The sequence below is a fragment of the Callithrix jacchus genome, chromosome 9 (assembly GCF_049354715.1).
Source record: "Callithrix jacchus isolate 240 chromosome 9, calJac240_pri, whole genome shotgun sequence".
In the NCBI taxonomy this organism is placed as follows: domain Eukaryota; kingdom Metazoa; phylum Chordata; class Mammalia; order Primates; family Cebidae; genus Callithrix; species Callithrix jacchus.
The window spans coordinates 115988482-116011591 of NC_133510.1; the positions used below are offsets into that span (position 1 = coordinate 115988482).

The following is a 23110-nucleotide window of genomic DNA, read 5'->3' on the forward strand; positions in this document are numbered from 1 at the left end:
GAAGGAAGGAAGGGAGGAAGGGAGAAAAGGAGGAAGGGAGGAAGGAAGGAAAGGAGGAAGGGAGGGAGGGAGGGAGGAAAGGAGGAAGGGAGAGAGGAAGGAAGAGAGGGAGGGAGGGAGGGAGGGAGAGAGAAGGGAAGGAAGGAAATCAGGCAGTGAGAGAGACATTGCCGACCTGGATCTAGAGGTCTACAAGTTGATTTTTTTTTTTTTTTTTTTGAGAGAAGGAAAGAAAAAAAAAGGCGTGAAGGAGAGGAAGAAAAAGAGGGAGAGGGAATGAAAATGTTGCTTTATTCTAAAAAAATGGGTATTAATAATGGCCAATCAATATTTCATTTAAACCTATGAGTAGGTGTGATGTGGTATTGACAAGAATGTATGTTTTGTGTATATAAAGTGGAGAGCTCTATAAATATTTATTAAGTTTACTTGTTCCGGATCTGAGTTCGAGTCCTTGATATCCTTATTAATTTTCTGTCTCATTGAGTCTAAGTCTCTATGTATCTGGGCGTTAGGATTGTTAGCTCTTATTGTTGCATTGATCCTTTTACCACTATATCTTTGTTGCTTTAAAATCTATTTTATCAGAGGCGAGAATTGCAACTCCCACTTTTTATTTATTTATTCATTTTTGCTCTTTATTTGGTTGGTAAATCTTTCTCCATCCCTTTGTTTTGAGTCTTTGTGTATCCTTGCATGTGAAATAGGTCTGGATGTAGCATACCATTGGGTTTTGGCTGTATCTTTTGATTGGGGGATTTAGTCAATTTAAATTTAGGATTACTGCCATTTGATGTTAACTGGCTGTTTTATCCATTCGTTGATGTAAATTCTTCTTTATGCTGATGTTCTTTACTTTTTGGTATATTTTTAGAAAGGCTAATACTGGTTGTTTCTTTCTATGTGTAATGCTTCTTTCAGAAGCTCTTGTAAAGCAGGCTTGGTGGTAATAAAATCTCTGAGTACTTGCTTGTTCATAAAAGATTTTATTTTTCCTTCAGTTGTGAAGCTTAGTTTGGCTGGATATGAAATTCTGGGCTGAAAGTTCTGTTCTTTAAGGATGTTGAATATTGGCCCCCACTCTCTTCTGGCTTGTAGAGTTTCTGCTGAGAGATCTGCTGTAAGTCTGATAGGCTTCCCTTTGTGGGTAACCTGACCTTTCTCTCTGGCTGCCCTTAGTATTTTCTCCTTCATTTCAACCCTGGTGAATCTAACGATTATGTGCCTTGGGGTTGCTCTTCTTGAGGAATATCTTTGTGGTGTTCTTTGTATTACCTGGGGTTGAATATTGTCCTGCTTTGCTAGGTTAGGAAAATTTTCCTGAATAATATCCTGAAGAATATTTTCCAGCTTGGATTCATTCTCTCCGTCGCATTCAGGTACACCTATCAAATGTAAATTTGGTCTTTTCACATAGTCCCACATTTCTTGGAGACTTTGCTCATTCCTTTTTATCCTTTTTTCTCTAATCTTGTCTTCTCGTTTTATTTCATTAAGTTGGACTTTGACCTCTGATATCCCTTCTTCTGCTTGATCAATTCGAGTGTTTAAACCTGTGCATACTTCTCGGAGTTCCCGTATTGTATTCTTCAGTTCCATTAATTCACTTATATTCCTCTCTAAATTGTCTATTCTCATTAGGATTTCGTCGAGCCTTTTTTCAAAGTTCTTAGTTTCTTTACATTGGGCTACAACATGTTCTTTTAACTCACAGAAGTTTCTTATTATCCATCTTCTGAAGCCTGATTCTGTTAATGGGATGCACTCGTTCTCCATCAAGCCTTGTTCCCTTGTTGATGAGGAACCGTGATCCTCTTTAGAGGGAGAGGCACTCTGATTTTGAGTATTCTCAGCCTTTTCACGCTGGTTTCTTCCCATCATTGTAAATTTATCCACCTGTCTTCTTTGTAATTACCAACTTTCAAATTAGGTCTCTGAGTGGATGTCCAAGTTGTTAATTCCCAGGGCCGAAATATGAGCAACCCACTGTGCCAGCCAAAACAGCGGCATTAAGACTGATGGTGCTTTTCTGCCCGGGAATCTCCAGTCTGGCTTCCTTCTTGAGTCTGTAATAGGCGACTCTGCCTTCCTGGAGCTCCAAACGTCGGTCAGAAGGGGAACCAGTCCCGTTTACTCTGCACCAAGAGCTGCTGCGCCGAGGAGCTGGCAAAACGGCTGTGCCGGCCACAAGAGTCACGCTGGCGACCCATGGGGCTCCTCCACTGGGAATCTTCTGCTCCGTGAGCAACAAAAATTTGTCTGAAAGTGTGGTGTCCTCTCATTCTCTGTGCTTTCACTGGGAGCTGCAATCCCGAGATGTTAGCGATCAGCCATCTTGGATCGTTCTCCGGGTTATTATGTTTAACCTGACCATGGTTTATTATTTTTACCAGTCCTCATCCTGACCACGGGTTATTATTTTCACCAGTCCTTGTCCTGACCACGGGTTATTATTTTCACCAGTCCTTGTCCTGACCACGGGTTATTATTTTCACCAGTCCTTGTCCTGACCACGGGTTATTATTTTTACCAGTAAGCCATGACCATTGCGCCCTGTTGCCCACACTCTCCCATGCTGAGGGCTGAGCCACTTTAGGGAATCTGCCCACTGGGTGTCTTGATGACATTCCCTTCACTAACCCTATTCATTTGGGTCAGGCGCTGAGCACCTCCAGCCATCAAAGCTGCTATGTGTGGTTGACTTTGCCCTCACACTGGCCAAAGCATTCTGCAGGAATCCCAGTTACCTTGCACACAGAGGGTGGGTAGAAGTTGGAATTTACATGCCTACACATTGCCAGTGGGGCTTTTCTGCTTCCCAATGCACATGCTGTCTCTCGAAAGGCAGGTTGAAGCTGTAGGTGGAACCAAGGCTGCATTTTCTCTTTTTTTCTTTCTTTCTTTTTTTTGAGATGGAGTGTTGCTCTTGTCCCCCAGGCTGGAGTGTGATGATGCAGTATCGGCTCACCCCAACCTCTGCTTCCTGGGTTCAAGCAATTCTCCTGCCTCAGCCTCCCAAACAGCTGGGATTACAGGCATGTGACACCATGACTGGCTAATTTTTGTATTTTAGTAGAGATGGGGCTTCTCCATGTTGGTCAGGCTGGTCTCAAACTCCTGACTTCAGGTGATCTGCCCACCTCGGTCTCCCAAAGTGCTGGGATTACAGGCGTGAGCCACTGTGCCCAGCCTGGGGCTGCATTTTCTATATTGTTCAGCCTCTGTGCACTTGTGCACAAGGTAGCTTCTGAATATCCTCATGACAGCAAACATCAACCATGATAACAGCTCTTCCTGAGATGCCTCCTTTCTGTGTCCAGTTGCCTGAAACATGAAACTAAGACCAAACTCTGTGGTTCCCATCTCGGAAAATCAGAGAGTTGGCGTGGTGCATCAGAAGATGCAGGGCTGTGGTGTGAGCTTGAGTGAATCACTCCACTTCCCGCAGCCTCAGAGTCTTCAACTAAAGTGGAGGTCATGATGCCTGCATTGTGGGGAGGTTTGGAAATTATATGGGTTAAATGCCTGGACCCATACTTAGCATGCAGTGGGTTTCTAGAAAACTGTAGATATACTGTTGTCCTAGGAAGCCATATATGGTCAAAAGCACGATAAAGAAACTCATGTGTGCTGCCTGCAAGCTGCTAGGTGGACTCCTGTAAGGCTGAATAGTTTAGACATCCAAGTGCAGAGCGTGAGCACACCAGCATGACATCGTGACTCAATTGCCCTGCTGTGGCCCCTGCGTGGCTCTCACTGAGCTCCTAGCCTAACCAGTTCATCCGATGTTCCCACTCTTCCCTAGTGTGAAAGGAAACTGAAGCCAAAGGGATCTCTGCCCCCAAAGTATGCCTTGGAGCTGCTCACGGTTTATGCCTGGGAGCAGGGGAGTGGCCAGCCGGATTTTGACACTGCAGAGGGTTTCCGGACAGTCCTGGAGCTGGTCACACAATACCAGCAGCTCTGTATCTTCTGGAAGGTCAACTACAACTTTGAAGATGAGACTGTGAGGAAATTTCTACTGAGCCAGCTGCAGAAAACCAGGTGCCCTCACTCTGGCCCCATCCTTTTCTTAATCCAATTCCCTTTAACACTGTCTCAGCGACCTGGATTTTCCTCTTCTGGGGTCACGATTTATTCATTGCATGAAAGGGAGAAAGTGCTAGCCAACAGAACCTCTCACAGTCTCCAGGGATAAAACCTAGGGAGGCAGGAGAAGATACTGCTCAGAAAAAGCAGGGAAGGGTCCCTGAGTTGCTTTCATCTAAGAGGTGTTAGAGTTGGAAGTGTGTCCCTGAGAACTAACGCTGTCATTCACAGGCTGCTTTATCCTGCAGGGTTTTTATTAGATTAGTGTTTATCTACTCTTTTGGACCTTCAAGAATAGCAAGAAATATTATCCATCTGCTTAGGGCCACTGGCAAGGGACAAAAATGATGGACACCTTCATTTTTGAAAGGAAAGGGAAGAGAGAAAATAAAAGAACACTGAAAAAGCACAGAGGAGAAGTAAGAGAGAAGGAGACCCCTGGTGGGTTGCCTACCCTGCGTTCTTGGCAACATTGTATTTGATTAAGTAATGTATCATATTTTAGTTGACATAGCATAAAGGAGATATTTTGATTACACCTTCATTATGGCTTCATGAGTATAGCAATTAACAGCTTTCAAAACACTTTCAGAAAATACAATTTAATTCTAGGAAGTTATTTGGTTTTTTTTGGAGACAGAGTCTCACTCTGTCACCCAGGCTGGAGGGCAGTAGCACCATCTCAGCTCACTGCAACCTCCGCCTCCAAGGTCCAAGCTGATTCTCCTGCCTCAGCCTCCCAAGTAACTGGGACTACAGGTGTGCACCACCACACCCAGCTAATTTTTAAATTTTTAGTAGAAACGGGGTTTCATCATGTTGGCCAGGCTGGTCTCGGACTCCTGCCCTCAAGTGATTCTCCTACTTCAGCTCCCAAAGTGCTAGGATTGCAGCCATGAGCCACTGCATGCGGCCTCTAGGAAGTTACTTTGAACCCTATTAGTATATTTGAGTTGCCGACATCAAAGCTGTGAGGACAGACCGTCTTATTGCTGACAGTATCATGGACCCCATGTTCTGAGGTCACTGGTTTTTAGAATCTCCTAATGCCTTCTACCCTCTCATTCAGGCCTGTGATCTTGGACCCAGCCGAACCCACTGGTGATGTGGGTGGAGGGGACCGTTGGTGTTGGCATCTTCTGGCAAAAGAAGCAAAGGAATGGTTTTGCTCTCTCTGCTTCAAGGATGGGTCTGGAAACCCAATACCGCCATGGAAAGTGCCAGTAAAAGTCATCTAAACGAGGCATTGTCTGGAGATAGCCCTGTAACAAGCCTGAATCAAAGAACTTTTCCTGCTGTAGCAACTTGAAATTAATTCAGCCACAAATAACAGGAAACCCAGCTCACAGGAGCTTAAACAACTGTTCACCCCACTAAGCCCCTACTACAAGTGATCCTCAGACAGGCAACCACGGATTCATGCACTGTAGGGTACAGAGCAGCATCCCTGGTCTCTACCCAGTAAGTGCCACTAGCCCTCCTCTCCCAGGGACAACCATAAGTCTTCAGACATTGTCAAACGTTCCCCTGGGTTTACAGATCATTCTGGCTTTGGCTTTTGACTCCACCCTCTTTGGCTGTTGATTTGAGTGCTCATGGCCCTGAAGGCAGCCACTGTACCTCCAGATGGCTGGTTCACGATCCAGGCAGGAAGAACAGAAAGGGAAAAGATACAGAGGTTCAAAGGTCAAGAACACAGTGATTTTATTAGAAGCTGCATCCTGCAAATTCTCTTCCATTTTATTGCTCAGAAATGTCACATGGTTACCTATAACTTGAAGGTGGCTACAAAGATGACTATGGACGTGAGTTGCAATGGTCACCCAAGGGTGTCTGCCACACCACTCCAAAGCCCTCCTCACCCACCAAGATATACCTGGTGTATTCCACCAGGATATCCTCCCTCCAGGTGTGCTTGGTTCTCTCCACCGGGTTCTTTCTTTAAAGCAGGATTTCTCAACCTAGATACTTACTCACATTTGGGGGCAGACGGTTCTTTATTTGGAGACTGTCCTGTATCTCTAAACAAAGGAGTGTGTTGAGCAGCATCTCTGGCCTCTACTCACTAGACACTACCCAGTTGTGACAATTAAGTGTCTTGAGACCTTGTCATATGTCTTCTGCTCCTAGGTGAGACCCTTGCTGTAGAGGAACCCTACACCCCCAATCCTGGGTGGCATGTAGGGAAGAGATGGCCAAGCCAACCCTGGGGTTAGCTCCAGTTATAAAGATCTGCATTATCAACCAGAAAATTGTCTCTGGCAATAGTTACCTTCCCAGAGGCAGGTCTCCCAAATTCTTTTAACCAGTGGTTGTAACTATTAGGAGACATTGCTCTCCCCCATATATGTTTTCTTTTTAGGCAGTGCAGACACTGGGAAGCTGTGACGCTAGGATGGATTATATTGCCAATGAGATGTTCTCATTCAGGAGCCACAGAGCCCTGAATAATAATTCTAGAAGAAACTTTTAGAAGTCATCTGGCAATTGCTTTTAAAGACTCAGCTCACCATGAGGAAGAGTCACTCAGATCCGTTCTTCCCTTGATGGTCCCTACGCCTCCATCCCTTGCTTCTTGGACTCATTGAAATCAGTCAAGACTGCAAACTCTTCCATAAAGTCTTGACTTGCTGAACTCCCTCTCTGCAGGCAGGCTGCCTTTAGAAATAGTTGCTCTCCATCATACACTGAGGTCTGTGGGGGGACTAGGGGAGGGACAGTGGAGGGTAGGGAGTTGGGGAGGGATAACGTGGGGAGAAATGCCAGATATAGGCGATGGGGATGGAGGCAGCAAATCACATTGTCATGTACGTACCTATGCAACAATCCTGCATGTTCTTTACATGCACCCCAGAACCTAAAATGCTATATATATATATATATATATATATATATATATATATATATGCATGCAAAATAGTTGCTCTCATCCACTTTATGTGCATCATATTCTGTCAACTTGTATTTTTTAGCTGTATTTTTCCAATTAGCTCCTCCTTATCCCTTCCAGTCTGAAAAAGGAATCCTCTGTGTCTCCAAAGCAAGGCCCTTTACTTGCTCCTTGGTTCTCATAACTCTGTGATCTTGGTCTCGGACTCTTCCAACTCATCCACCTTCTGTCTGTTTCCTCTGTATACAAAACCCTTCCTGCCCCTGCCGGCACAGAGGTCTGCTATACCAGCAGCCAGCCAACCCTTTCATTAGATCTTCAAGCTCTCCAAAGGCTCTGATTAAAACCATTGCCATATCTAAATGAGGCTGTTGTCCTTTCCTTCTGAGCCTGCCTTTCTCCCCCAGCCTGGGAGCATCCTCTTGCCAAATCAAAAGACTTTTTCCTTGTGCTTCAGCTTTAAAGATACTTGAAGGTCTGAGTGCTTTAACCTCACATACCCTCACTTAAAGTTGTATCACTGCTGCATAGACCAATTGTGATACAATAAAGAATGTATCTGGCCTTTGTGCCTAGTTCCTAACAAACAATTTCAAAAACTCTGGAGTTTCCTGATAGGAGTGCCTTTTGTATTCATAACAAGCCACTTTCACCCATCCCTGGTTTATGCTAACAAGGTTACCCACAGTGGGCCCTTAGAGAGTTTCAAGGGAGGAGTTGTCCAAGCCGGAAAGACTAAGCATGTCATTAGAACATTGGAATTTTTAGCCCCATCCCACTCCAATCTCCAAGGAGGCAACAGGGCTGGAGATTGAGTTCAATTTTGACATGGCCAATGATGTAAGCAATGATGCCCACGTTAAGAAAGCCCAGTAAAAACTCTGGATGGTGATGGTTGGGGAGCGTCCCAGTTGGTGAACATTCCAATGTACTAGAAAGGTGGAGCATCCTGATTCCACAGGGACAAAGGTTCCTGAGCTCTGGGCTCTTCCAGAGCTTGCCACCCTACGTATCTCTTTACCTGGCTCTTCATTTGTATTCTTTATAATAAAATGGTGATTGTAAGTAGAACATTTTCCTGAGTTCTGTGAGTCATTCTGCAAATTATTGAAACTGAAGGAAAGTCATGGAAACTCCCAAATTTGTAACCAAGTTGGACAGAGGTGTGGGTAGCCTGGGGACTCCATGAATGGCTGGAGTCTGAAAGAAGGATGGACTTGCTGAGGACCTTGCTCTTTAACTTGTGGGATCTACACAAATTCCAAGTAGTCAGTGCCAGATGACTTACACTGCAGGACAGTCAGCTAGTGTCACAGAATAGGTGTTGGAAGGCACCACTACTCTTGTCCAGGATGAAGGCCAAAGAAATAGATACGAAGGTGTTGAAAAATGGAAGAATGTAGAAAATGAGCATGAGAAGAAAAAGCAAAAATAATTAAAAATAATTTTTTTAAATAATACAAACACATTTAATGAAAGAATGACCACTTTAAGTACACATCTACTCAGTCTACAACTAGTTACCAGGGCCTTCTGGATGCCCAAATTTGCACTAGATACGTAGGCAGGTAACAAGGAAAAGGAAACTATAAAACACTGCCGGCATCCTCATGGCACTTGGCTGGAGGAATTGGAACACATAGCCCTAAATCCTTAAAGACAAATGAAAGGCCAGGCATGGTGGCTCATGCCGATAATCCCAGCACTTTGGGAGGCCAAGGCAGGTGGATCACTTGGGGTCAGGAGTTCGAGACCAGCCTGGCTAACATGGTGAAACCCCATCTCTACTAAAAATACCAAAAATTAGCTGGATGTGATGGCGGGCACCTGTAATTCCAGCTACCCAGGGGGCTGATGGAGCAGAATTACTTGAGCCCAGGAGGTAGAGGTTACAGTGAACTGAGATTGCGCCACTGTATTCCAGCCTGGGCAACAAAGCAAGACTCTGTCTTGAAGGAAGGAAGGAAGGAAGGAAGGAAGGAAGGAAGGAAGGAAGGAAGGAAGGAAGGAAGGAAGGAGGGAAGGAAGGGAGGGAGGGAGGGAGGGAGGGAGGGAGGGAGGGAGGGAGGGGGGAGGGAGCGAGGGGGGAGAAGGAAGGAAGGAAGGAAGGAGAATGAAGGGCAGTTGACAACATATGCCAAGTGAGATGTGTATGATGAGCAAGACCATAAAGAACAAGGTGAGCCACTCAAAGTCACACAAAGACAGAACAGGACCATTTCAGTCTTTCTCATCAATGTCTTCTCAGCACTCAGCAGACATTTAAATTCATTAAGAGCAAAGAGAATCAAAGTTCACAGTAATCAAGAAACATGTAGTCATGGGTCACTATTGGAACTAGGACACCAACCCTTTCTCGGAAAACTGGCAACAAATGGCCCTGAACAGGCCATAAGTAAACCTGGCCTTTCTTATACAAACTGTATTTCAGGATTAAAAGAGCAGCCATAACTGATGAGGAAACCTTATTCTTTTTTTTAATGGAAGAATTCCATTTAATACATGTTTAAAAGATGACAAATTAGGAACATCATCATTTCGTAACCATAATAGGTTTGTTGCCCAATGCACACAGCAAGTCAATAGGCTGAGGCACCAGGTTTCGGCAGACAAAGAGATTTAAGTATAGGGCTGCCAGATGGGGAGATGGGAGAAACCTCAAATCTGCCTCCCGAAGAGTTGGGGGCTAGGGTTTTTAAGGGCTTGGGAATGTACCAAAGAGTGGAGATCGTTGATGGGTTGAAGAGTGCAGTGCGAAGTCATGGGACAGAGAGATGAACAGTGTATTCTGAAGTACTACTGACTCTGCCTCTGTTGAGGTCGTCACACTGGTTGGCATCAGCTATTCTGATGGAACTCAGGATCAGAAGAGCATCTTAAGCAATTCTTAAACGGAAGCCTTATAATTTTTTCTTCTTCTTCTTCTTTTTTTTTTTTTTTGAGGCAGGGTCTAGCTGTGCCACCCAGGTTGGAGTGCAGTGGTGTGATCTCAGCTCACTGCAACCTCCATCTCCCAGGCTCAGGCAATCCTCCTGCCTCAGCCTCCTGAGTTGGGACTACAGGCACACACCACCACACCCAGCTGATTTTTGTATTTTATGAGGTCCATGGGTTTCACCATGTTACCCAGGCTGCTCTTAAACTCCTGAGCTCAGGTGATCCACCCGCCTCAGCTTCCCAAAGTGTTGGGATTACAGGCATGAGCCACTGTGCCCGGCCAGAAGCCTTATGATTCTAATGTCAGAGATCCTATCTACAGGAACAATGGGATGTAAATGGTCGGTATCTAATGCTCCTGACTTTCAGTTACAAGGAAGTGGACCAAAGTGCATCATGAATAATGCTTAATTACAACAATATTTCTGTCCAGAATTCACATTAACCCTATGAGGATAGCTTCAATTTTGCAACCTATGATGAAATAAATGATTTAGGCAGAGATTATCAATGGGTGAAACCATTAGATGAAATGATGGGGATATGACCAGTGAAATAATGGGGTGGAGGAATGTCACCTCCCAAACCCTCAGCGTTTTTTTATTTTTATTTTTGAGACAAGTTCTCACTCTGTTACCCAGGCTGGTGTATAGTAGCACAACCACAGCTCACTGCAGCCTCAATCTCCCAGACTCAAATAATCCTCCCACCTCAGCCTCCTGTGTAGCTGGGACCACAGGTACACACCACAACACCTGGCTAATTTTTAAAATTTGTTTGTAGAGGTGGGATTTCACTATGTTGCCCAAGCTGGTCTCAAACTCCTGATCTCAAGCAATCCTCTCACCTCAGACTCTCGAAGTGCTGGGATTACAGGCATGAGCCACCATTCCTAGCACCAAATCTACAATTTAATCTCAGTGTTAGCAGGAGAGAAACAGACAACTATGGGCTGCCTCCAGGCATGAAACAGTACAAAGCATGCAGCACAATCCATTATGTGTTCTTGCCAAATTGATTTTTTTTTTAATTTGGCACCAACATTGGCTATAAGAAACAAAAGCAATTGAGTTAGCAAATTCCAGAGAAAATGTATAGGCCAGACAGACTTCAAAAAAGGAGAGCAACAAAATATGAAGATACCAGGATAAAAATGTGGAGGGATGTGCATTCTCCCAACCACAAAAGGGAAATGAGCCAAGAACCTAACAAGAATCCAATTAAGCAGAGTTCAAGGTCAAGACCCCAGACCTGTATTTCTACCCCGGTTACCCTAGCAACCAGCTCCCCACTTACATTAAAGGAAGGAAGCAATGATTAGAGGCAGGACCATGCACAGAGAGTGGCCAATGGCCCAGGGGGGAGTTTGAGAAGAGTTTGAGCAACAGACCACGAATGAGGTCCCCAGTGGGGCAAGGTGGTGGGTAAAAGGAGCCTGCATGCTGGAGGGCTTCGACTGCTCTGACCCGAGGCTCCTCCTTCCAGCTCAGCTTGGTTAGAACTGAGGAGGTAAGACACTATCAATCCTTGGTTCCATTCACTGGCACCAGTGCCTGGGAGAAACCTCAGACAAGGGAAAGGTGAGGAAGGAAGCTCTCCCTTGCCTGGCACTCCCCTATGTGAGTTGGGCTGGGTACCCTGGAGTGCTGTGTAGAGCTGGAGGGAAGAATCTGGCAAGGAGAGCAGGAAGTGAGGATCCCAGCAACTCAGCCCAATTGAGACGGTCCCATCCAAGCAACGGTGTCCGGCACGCTCATCTCAGATGGAGTTCTTCAAAGAGGTGCCATATCCAAGCCACTGTCCCTTGGTTGTAGGGTCAGGCTGGGAATTGCAGAGGGGAACTCGTCATGTTCCTGAGGGAATGAGGATGTGGGGCTCCAGTTGGTGGGGCAGGGAGTTATCAGCAGGAAACGGGGAAAAGCTCAGTTTGGGGGCAGGAGTGGTTACAAAATGAGATCCTTTGCCAAGGCTCTGCCAGGAGAAACAGGCTAACAAAGGGCTGGCTTAACTGAAGTCCTGGCCAGAAGGGAAAAGATCCCAAAGTTGAAAGAGCAAGGTAAAAAGGCCTTTGGCCAGGTGCAGTGGCTCACACCTGTAATCCCAGCACTTTGGGAGGCCGAGGAGGGTGGATCACGAGGTCAAGAGATCGAGACCATCCTGGTCAATATTGTGAAACCCCGTCTCTACTAAAAATACAAAAAAATTAGCTGGGCATGCTGGCAGGTGCCTGTAATCCCAGCTACTCAGGAGGCCGAGGCAGGAGAATTGCCTGAACCCAGGAGGCGGAGGTTGCGGTGAGCCGAGATCGCACCATTGCACTCCAGCTTGGGTAACAAGAGCGAAACTCTTGTCTCGGAAAAAAAAAAAAATAGCCAGGTATAGTGGCATGCCAGTAATCCTAGCTACTTGGGAGGGTGAGGCACGATAATTACTTGAACCCAGGAGACAGAGGTTGCAGCGAGCCAAGATGGTGCCACTGCACTCCAGCCTGGGGTGACAGAGTGAGAGTCCATCTCAAAGGAGGTTTTGGCCAGGATGATGGCTAGGCTAATAGAAGACTGGGGTGGCCAGGAGGTGACCACTATGAGCTTGAAGTTCAATTCCTTCTGATGGCAGGAGAGAAAATGCCACTATATCCATGGGAGGCAAGAAGGGGTACAGGAGAGCAGAGGAATAGCCCCCCAAAGATGTCCATATGCTAATCCCCAGCACTTGTGAGTATGTTACCTTACAGCAAAGAGGATTTGCAGATGTGACTAAGGTCCCATGGATCTGGAGATGGGGAGATGCTCCTGGATTATGCAGGTGGGCCCAATCTATTATATTGGTGCAGAAGTCATTTTGGGTCATGTTCTCACTCATAAGTGGGTGTTGAACAATGAGAACACATGGACATAGGGAGGGGAACATCACTGGGGCCTGTTGGAGCATGGAGGGCTAGGGGAGGGATAGCGGGGGGCGGTGATTGGGGAGGGATAGCATTAGGAGAAATACCTAATGTAGATGACAGGGTGATGGATGCAGCAAACCACCATGGCACACATATACCTATGTAACAAACCTACATGTTCTGCACATGTACCCCAGAACTTAAAGTATAATAAATAATTTTTAGAAAAGAAAAAGTAATTACAGGGTTTGCCATTACTTTCAATGGCAAAAACCACAATTACTTTTGCACCAACCTACTAATCACATGAGTCCTTAGAAGCAGAGACCTTTCCCAGCTGAAGATAGAGAGATTCACTGGAGAAGAGGCAGGAGAGAGACCTGAGCTGCTGTCACTGGCTTGAAGATGAAGGGAGCCATGAATCTGGAAACATGGCACCCTCCAGAAGCTAAGAACAGCCCCAGCCAATATCCAGTGTGGAGACAGGGTCGTCTGCCCTACAACCACGTAGAACAGAATTCTGCCCACAAGAGTGAGTCTGGAAGTGGATTCTCCCCAGAGCCTCCAGAATTTCAGCCTGGCGGGGCTCAAAGCAATCACCTGCATTCCTTGATTTACAGCCCCTTCCTGGCATCACCCCAGCTTCTTGATTTCCTCATCACATCTGCTACTGATGCTTATATCTTATCTCCCTCTTATAAGGACCCTCGGGATTACATCAAACCCACCAACATGGTCTGTCCCTGCAAAATTCTTAATCATATCTGCAGAGTCCTTTATGCCATATAAGCTAACATATTCACAGGTTCTGGGGATTAGGACATGGACATTTTGGGGGAGGTAATTATTCAGTCTACCACACTGAGTGTATTAGTCTGTTCTCATGCTGATAATAAAAACACACCTGAGACTGGGTAATTTATAAAGAAAAGCAGTTTAATTGACTCACAGTTCTGCACAGCTGGGGAGGCCTCAGGAAACTTACAATCATGGCAGAAGGCACCTCTTCACAGGGCGTCAGAGAATGAGTGCCAAGCAGAGGAGGAAGCCCCTTATAAAATCATCTGGTCTCGTGAGAACTCACTCAGGATCACGAGAACAGCATAAGAAGAACTGCCCCCATGGTTCCATTATCTCCACCTCGTCCAGTCTTTGACATATGCGGATTATTACAGTGCAAGCTGAGATTTGGATGGGGACACAGAGCCAAACCATATGACTGGGCATTGGTGAGCAGCTGGTATTTAAACCATGACACTGGAGAGAACCCGGAAAGTGAGCGTAAACAGAGAACAGGCCTGGGCCGGGCAGTGGCTTACACCTATAATCCCAGTGCTTTGGGAGGCTGAGGCAGGAGGATGGCTTGAGGTCAGGAGCTCAAGGCTGCAGTGAGCTCTGATCAACCCACTGCACTCCAGCCTGGCCGACAGAGCAGGACTCTGTCTCTAAGAAAGAAAGAAAGGAAAAGAGCAGATCCAATGACTGACACCTGGGGTTTCAATTGCCCCAACCTGTGTCACACTCTCCAAAGATCTCCTAAATCCCTTCTCTTTCTCCTCTCCCCTCTCTTCCTCCCCCATCCAGGCAGTCTGTGTGCCCTGGAGAGGAAGAGGAGGAAAACGGTAGCCCACTCCACAATCCCAGTGCCAGGAGGCCTGAAACTATAATATGCTACAATAAAAGTACCTTAGAAAAAAATTTACAAAAAATTAGCCGGGCGTTGTGGCTCACGCTTATAATCCCAGCACTTTGAGAGGCCAAGGTGGGCAGATCACCTGAGGTCAGGAGTTTGAGACCAGCCTGGCCAACATGGTGAAACCCATCTCTACTAAAAATACAAAAATTAGATAGGCCTTATGGCAGGTGCCTGTATCCCAGCTACTCTGGAGGCTGAGCCAGGAGAATCACTTGAACCCAGGAGATGGAGTTGTAGTGAACCCAGATCATACCATTGCACTCCAGCCTCCAGCCTAGACAACAGACCATGACTCCATCAAAAAAAAGTCGGGCTTGGTGGCTTAGGCCTGTAATCCCAGCACTTTGGGAGGCCAAGGCAAGCAGATCACCTGAGGCTGGGAGTTCTAGACCAGCCTGACCAAGATGGAGAAACCCCATCTCTACTAAAAACCAAAAATTAGCCAGGCATGCTGGCACATGCCTGTAATATCAGCTACTCTGCAAGCTGAGACAGGAGAATCACTTGAACCCAGGAGGCAGAGGTTGCTGAGATCACGCCAGTGGACTGCAGCCTGGGCAACGAGAGGGAAACTCCTTCTTGAAAAAAAAAAAAAAGAAAGAAAGAAAGAAAAAAACTACAAAAACTAAAAATATAAATAAAACCTCAAAGCCACAATATACCTGGAGCTCTGGGGATGTGGGGCTCCCGGGACATGGTTGCCACCACAGCTCCCTGGGCAGGAACAGTCACACCCAATTGCTGGCCTAGCAGCCTGCTGGTGAATTAGGAATGAGGACCCACCTTCATCTCTGTTTCTCAAAATTCCTCCAGGAAATGAGTAAGATAAAATTCATCCCATTCTTCTTCCTCCGTGCCCTGCCTCTTCCTTCACTGAGCAGTTTTTCTCCTGCAAACACAATGCTCATGTCAGAAAAAAAAGAACAACATCTTTCAACACCTACTGATTAAATGCCAACTTCTAAACACTGACATTTGATGCTTCTAACATACTCTTAATGGATTCACATTTTGCAGAGCGAGAAAGGGTCTTGGCAGTTGCAGAACTGATTCAAGGCTGCAGCGCTTATAGGAGCCTGGAGTTTGATCCAAGCTGGAATTTGATTCTTTCCTACAGCTGCTGTAACAAATTACCAGAAAGTCAGTGGCTTAAAACAAAAATATATGTATTCTATTATAGTTCTGGAGATCAGAAGTCTGAAATGGGCCTCCTTGGCGTTCATTACCTCTGAGATCTGTGTCTAGCATGCTCTTTGGAGATCCACTGCCTGTTTGCAGTGAAACCAAGGTGTCAGTAGAGCTGCTTCCTGCTAGAAGTTCTAGGAGAGATCCATTCTTTGCCTGTTACACCTTCTTGAGGTCACCTGCATTCCTCAGCTTACAGCTGCAATTGCTAGTCTCTGCCTCCACGGTCTCATTGCTTTCTCTTCCTTATATCTCTGGCTTTGACAATCCCCTTCCCAGCCCCACTGCCTTCCTCATAAGGACCTGTTCCTAAGGTATATACCCAGTGAGAATATATATCCGATATGGTTTGGATCTGTGTCCCCATCCAAATCTCATGTCGAATTGTAATCCCCAGTGATGGAGGTGGGGCCTGCTGGGAGGTGATTAGATCATGGAGGTGTTTCTCATGTATGGTTTAGCACCATTCCCTTGGTGCTGTTCTCATGAGAGTGAGTGAGTTCTTGAAAGATCTGGTTATTTAAACGCATTTAGCACCTCCACTGTCTTGCTCCCGCTCCCACCATGTGAGACGCCTCACTCCCCTTTGCCTTCCACCATGATTGGAATCTTCCTGGGGCCTCCCCAGAAGCAAAAGCTACTAAGTTTCCTGTACAGCCTGCAGAACTGTGAGCCAATTAAACGTCTTTTCTTTATAAATTACCCAGTCTCAGGTATTCCTTTAGAGCAATACAAGAGCGGATCAATACAATATATTTTTTTAATTTGCACTCACATGTTCTTAGGAACTCTTATTTATAAGGGTCAAAAACTAAAAATGACCCAAATGTTTCAACAACAGAGGAACACAGAAATAAATTGTGGCAAATACATGCAATGGAATACTACCTAGCAAAACAAGAGGAACAAATATCAAGAATATGGAACAGCATGAATGAACTTTGCAGGCTTAACATTGAGTACAAGCAGCCAGACACAAATGAGTACAGGCAGCAGAATTGCATTTATGGAAAGTTCAAGAATAAGAAAACTACTTTCTGGTGATAGAAATCAGATGCTTATTACTGGGCAGTGGTCACTGAGTAGGTGGGGAGTAAAGTGGTTCTTTTAAGCACGTTATTAGCATTTGCTAATCTGTCCATTTGTGTTCCTGTATTTTTATGTATGTTTGCCATATTTCACACAAGAAAAGTCAGAATGTTACAGTTTCTTCATTGCCTCTAAGATCTGTGTCCAGCATGCTTTTCAGAGTCACCGCCTATTTGCATTACAGTCTCTTCATTGCCTCTAAGATCTGTGTCCAGCATGCTTTTCAGTCACCGCCTATTTGCATTACCTTTCTAATAACCACCTGCCCGTGTCCTTTGTCCACTTCTCTAGGTTGGTCTTCTGTTACCTAGATTTGTACAAACGCTTCCAAATTAAATAATTCAGCCTTTTTAACTAGTGCTGCAGACATTTCCCTGCCTCCCCCCCAACCGCCCCGTGCTCTTCAGGGGTGAGTAGCACCTCCCAGGAAATCAAGCTTTAGAAGAACTCAATTCAGCAGGACAGCCAGTAAGGTCGATGGAGTTGAAGAAGTTTTCATCTGCTGGGCCTCAGTAACCAAGGGAATGGTTGGGTGCAGACAGGAGTTCCCATTCTGCCATAAAGAATCTTGGCCTCCATTTTTTTAACTGACAAAGACGAACTGTGTATATTTATGATGTACACCATGATGTTTTCAAATATGTATACATTGTGGAATCCTAAATCGAACTATTGAACACAAGCATTTCCTCACATACTGATATGGTTTGGCTCTGTGTCCTCACTCAAATCTCATGTCAAATTATAATTCCCATGTCAGAGAAGAGGCCTGGTGGAAGGCGATTGGGTCATGGGGGAGGATTTCCCCCTTGCTGTTGTCGAGACAGTGAGTGAGTTCTCATGAGATCTGGTTGGTTGAAAGTGCGTAGCGCCTCCCACTTCGCGCTCTGTCTCTGCTCCACCATGGAAAGATGTGCTTGCTTCCCCTTCCCCTTCTGCCATGATTGTAGGTTTCCCAAGGCCTCCCAGCCGTGCTTCCTGTACAGCCTGTAGAACTGTGAGACAAACTCCTTTTCTTCGTAAATTATCCAATCTCAAGTAGTTCTTTATAGCAGTGTAAGAACAGACTAATACACATATTTATTCTTTTTGTGGTGAGAACACTTAAAATCTACTCTGAGCAATTTTCAAGTATACAATACATTGTTATTCAGTATGGTCACCGTGTTGTACAATAGATCTCTTGAACTTATACCCTCTTGGCCTCCATGATCTAGTTTCTAAAATGAGAGTGTTATATTACAGGATACCTAAGTTCCCTCCTAGTGCTAAAATGTTAAGTGCAGAAGAAGAGAACTGGATAGTAATCTGTAAAAGTGTTTTAAACCACTATTAAAATTTCATTTTATACAATAATGATGCAATAGGAAAATGAGCTTAATTTTGTCTTTCATTGTAATAGCCTAATCAGAAAGAAAACAGCACTGAATGTAACAAGATTGTTAACTGCTCTGGGCCAGCTGGGCAGGATGAGCAAACACAGTGAGAAGGGGTGAAGCGGAAAGGTGCCCTCTTTGATCACAATGAGAAGACAATGGTGCCTCCATCTATCATCACGCCGGAGCTCAGAGATGTCAGAGGAGCCCCAGGGCCAAGGGCTTAAACTTTCTGAGCTTTGAACCACTTGGGCAAACCACTCAGCCTCCTTGCCTCCCAAAAACTACTTCACTAAAACCATGAAAACTTTGATGCTACTATGGATTAAAAAAAAAAAAAAAATAGGAGGCCAGGCACAGTGGCTCCCACCTGTAGCGTGGGAGGAAGAGAGAGAAGTTCTTTGCTTTCCCTAATTTCCCCTTTCTTCCTCTATTCTCACTACTAAAGGAAAATACTGGTTTTCAAACAGTTTTGTGTGTCATCTTACTTCAAGCGTGTCAATCTACTTGCAAAGAGCGGTTTCACACCCGTGCTCAGTATCCCAGGCCCGCCAAGTATGCAAGTCCGCAGGGTGGCCGTCTGTCCTGCTCACACCTCATCCTCCTCTCTCTCTCCATCTCCTACCCCCATCTCCCTCCTTTTCTCTCTTTGTGCCTGATTGTTTCTTCTACACCTGCACTCTCGGCTCAGGGTGGCTCTGCTCTTGCTGCCATCTTGTAGTATTTGAGAGAATTAAATTAGGCTGAGCAGGAAGCAGAAAAATCCTAGAATATGGTTAAGTACAGTTAAAGCCACAGTAATGTGATTAGGGAAGGGAGGTCTGTTCTGAGTTTTGATCCATGTAACCAGGGCATCTGTAAGCACTTGAGTGTTTCCACATACTGTGCATTCACTACTCACTAGGAGTAGAGAAGGATAAGCTAACCAAAGGCTCAGAAACAACATTTATTCTTCTAATTTGGCTTCCTACAAATTCAGGGACATGGGACAGGCTCTACCAAATTAACCCACTGTGATATTTCTGCGATCATTCTGTGCTATGTATTCGAAAAACAGGTCTTCCTTGTGAACCTCAAATTTGACCATTATGGATTCACATCTTGGGGTTCTGAAGGCAGTCCCATCTTCAAGAATTGCCTCCTAAGATGTTAATAAGGTCCTTAAAAATAAATGGAGCGATGTTATTCACAGATTGGAAGACTCACTGTTGTTAAGATAGCAATACTACCCAAAGCAACACAGAGTCAATGCAATCCCTATCAAAATCCCAATCGTAGGCCGGGCGCGGTGGCTCAAGCCTGTAATCCCAGCACTTTGGGAGGCCGAGGCGGGTGGATCACGAGGTCGAGAGATCGAGACCATCCTGGTCAACGTGGTGAAACCCCGTCTCTACTAAAAATACAAAAAATTAGCTGGGCATGGTGGCGCGTGCCTGTAATCCCAGCTACTGGGGAGGCTGAGGCAGGAGAATTGCCTGAACCCAGGAGGCGGAGGTTGCAGTGAGCCGAGATTGCGCCATTGCACTCCAGCCTGGGTAACAAGAGCGAAACTCCGTCTCAAAAAAAAAAAAAAAAAAAAAAAAAAAATCCCAATCGTAGTTTTTGCCAAAATGGAAAAACTCATCCTAAAATACAGAATATAGAGGAACCAGAATAGCCAAAACAGTCTTTTTGTAAAAACGTTGCCTGTTCTGATTCCTAAAAATTCTGTGTCAAGACTTGATACACAGCTACAGTATAGTAATCAAGAACAACATGGCACTCACACAAGACAGATAGAGAACAGAGAACCCAGAAATAAGCCCTCACATCTATGGTCAGTTGATTTTCAGTAAGGGTGCCAAGACCATTCAATGGGAAAAGAATGCTCTCTTCAACAAATAATACTGGGAAAACTGAATATCCATACCCAGAAGAATGAATTTGGATCCTTACCATACACTATAATCAAAAATTAATTCAAAATAAATCAAATACCTAAATTTTAAAAGCTAAAACTATGAAATTCTTAGGAGAATACATAGAGGAAATTCTACATGACCTGGGATTTCTTTAAATGATATTAAAAGCACAGGCAATAACAAAAAAATTAGAATTTACGAAGATTACAAACTTTTGTACATTAAAGGATACTAGCAAGGTAGGGGATGGGTCTTGACTCTGGAAGCAGGGCTCAGACACTGTACCAAATTGAGGAATAGCTATAACAGGTCTGGGGCAGAAGCAGCTTTCTATAAGACACACCCACTAGTGTGCCATGTCAGTTTACCATTACCATGGCAACACTCCAGTGTTACTGTCCCGTCTCATGGCAATGGCCTGGCAACCCAGAAGTTACCACCCTCATCCTAGAAATGACTCCATAAACAACCCCTTAATTTTCATATAATTAGACGTGGGTATAAGTTTAACTGAAGAACTGTCTCTGAGCTGCCACTCTGGGCACACTGACTATGGGGTAGCCCTACTCTGCGAGGAGCAGCACTCTGCTGCTACTGTACACCACTGCCTCAATAACAGTTGAAGTTTAACACCACTAGCTCTCCCTTGAATTCTTTCCTGGGTGATATGGTTTGGTTGTGTCCCCACCCAAATCTCATCTTAAATTGTAACTCCCACAATCTCATATGTCATGGCAGGGATCCAGTGGGATGTAATTGAATCATGGGGGCGGGTCTTTCTTGTGCTGTTCTCATGATAGTGAATAAATCTCACAAGATCTAACCATTTTAAAACGAGGAATTCCCCTGCACGAGCTCTCTCTTTGCCTGCTGCCATCCATGTAAGATGTGACTTGCTCCTCCTTGCCTTCCACCATGATTGTGAGGCCTCCCCAGCCACGTGGAACTGTGAATGCTCCATTAACCTCTTTCTTTTGTAAATTGCCCGGTCTTGGGTATGTCTTCATCAGCAGTGTGAAAATGGACAAACAAACTGGACAAAGCCAAGAACCCTCCAGGGCTAAGTCCTAGTTTTGGGGCTTGCCTGTCCTGCATCACTATTAAAAGCATTGAAAAGACAACCCACAGAATGGAATAAAAATATCTGCAAATTAAAGATTTAATATCCAGAATTTATAAAGGAGTATAACTTAGCAATAACAGACAAAACTGCAATTCAAAAATGAGCAAAGGACCTGGATAGACACTTCTCTAAAGAAAATATGCAAATGGCTAATAGGTTTAGGAAAAGATGCCCAATGTCATTAGTCATTAGAGAAATACGAATCAGAACCATAATGAGATACCACTTCATATCCATTAGGATGACTGTAAATTTTTTTTTTTTTTGAGATGGAGTCTTGCTCTGTCACCCAGGCTGAAATGCAGTGGTGTGATCTCAGCTCACTGCAACCTCTGCCTCCCAGGTTCAAGTCATTCTCATACCTCAGCCTCCCATGTAGCTGGGATTACAGGTGTGTGCCACTACACCTGGCTAATGCCATCACACCTGGCTAATTTTTGTAGTTTTAGTAGAGACAGGGTTTCACCACATTGGCCAGGCTGGTCTCAAACTCCTGACCTCAGGTGATCTGCCTACCTCACCCTCCCGAAGTGCTGGAGTTACAGGTGTGAGCCACTGTGCCCAGCTGGATATAATTTTTAAAATGAAAAATAACAGTTGTTGGAGAAGATGTGAAGAAATTGGAACTACTGTACATTGTTGGTGAGAAGTGAAAATGGTGCAGCCAATGTAGAAACACATTAGTCATTCCTCAAAAAGTTAAACATAGAATTTCCATGTGATCCAGCAAATTCATGACTGTAGACCCCAAAAAGTTAAAAACAAGGACTTAAACAGATGTTTGTGTGCAAATGCTCATAGCGTGCTCTTCACAATAGCCTAAAGGTAGAAGTGTCCATTCACAGATGAATGGCTAAACACAATGTGGTACATAACACAATGGAGTATGATTCAGCTGTAAAAATAATGATGTTCTGATACAGGCTGCAACATGGACCTCAAAAACATGGTGCTAAGACTGAGTGTGGTGGCTCACACTTGTAATCCCAGCACTTTGGGAGGCCAAGGCAAGAGGTTTGCTTGATCCCAGGAGTTCAAGACCAGCCTCACAACATGGCAAGACCATATATCTCCAAAAATAAAAATAAAAAAATAAGCCAGACATGGTGGCAAGCACCTGCAGTCCCAGCTACGCAGGAGGCTGAGGCAGGAGGATGCCTTGAGCTCAGAAAGTCAAGACTGGAGTGAGCTGTGATCGCACCACTGCACTCCAGCCTGGGCAACAGAGCGAGACCCTGTCTCAAAAAAAAACCAATAGTACTAATTTAAAGAAGCCAGACATGAAAAAATACTGCATAATTTCAAATTCAGAAATCATGCAGACAAATAGTAGATTAGGGGTTACCAGGGTCAGGGGGAAGGAATAATGAGGCATTACTGCATAACGGGTATGATGTTTATGTTTGAGATAATGGAAAAGTTTTCTAAATAGGTAGAAGCAGTGGTTACATGGCATTGTGAACATGGATTCATTCCATTGAATTATATGTTTAAAAAATTAAAATCACAAATCTTATGTTATATATATTTTACCACCATAAAAACAATTTAAAAAATAGAAATGGGAAAGACCACTTAAAGAACCCACAAAAATGAAAATGTCATAATAAATGGGAGTAAGAGAACAGGATTGATTGTGGAGCTATCTTGAAAAATAACGGGCTGGGCATGGTGGCTCATGCCTGTAATCCCAGCATTTTGGGAGGTAGAGGCAGGAGAATAGCTTGAGCCCAGAGTTCAAGACCAGCCTGGGCAACATGGCAAAACCCTATCTCTACAAAACAAAACAAAAACCTATAAAAATTAGCTAAACATGATGGGCCACACCTGTAGTTGCAACTACTCAGAAGGCTGAGGTGGAAGCATTGCTTGAGCACAGGAGGTCAAGGCTGCAGTGAGCCACAGTCATGTCACTGCCACTCCAGCCTGGGTGA

At 44.8% G+C, this 23110-nt stretch overlaps 1 protein-coding gene across 3 annotated transcripts in view; it reads left to right on the forward strand.

The window, feature by feature from the left end:
* Positions 1 to 8050, forward strand: part of OAS2 (2'-5'-oligoadenylate synthetase 2) — a 41639-nt gene extending 33589 nt beyond the window's left edge. For all 3 annotated transcript variants that reach the window (XM_009004705.5, XM_054238920.2, XM_017976392.4), the window contains exons 9-10: positions 3806 to 4044; positions 5159 to 8050. In XM_009004705.5, coding sequence (XP_009002953.1) covers positions 3806 to 4044; positions 5159 to 5327 — 408 coding nt within the window. In that variant the 3' untranslated portion in view covers positions 5328 to 8050. The remainder of the gene's footprint in view (positions 1 to 3805; positions 4045 to 5158) is intronic.
* Positions 8051 to 23110: the final 15060 nt, after the last annotated feature.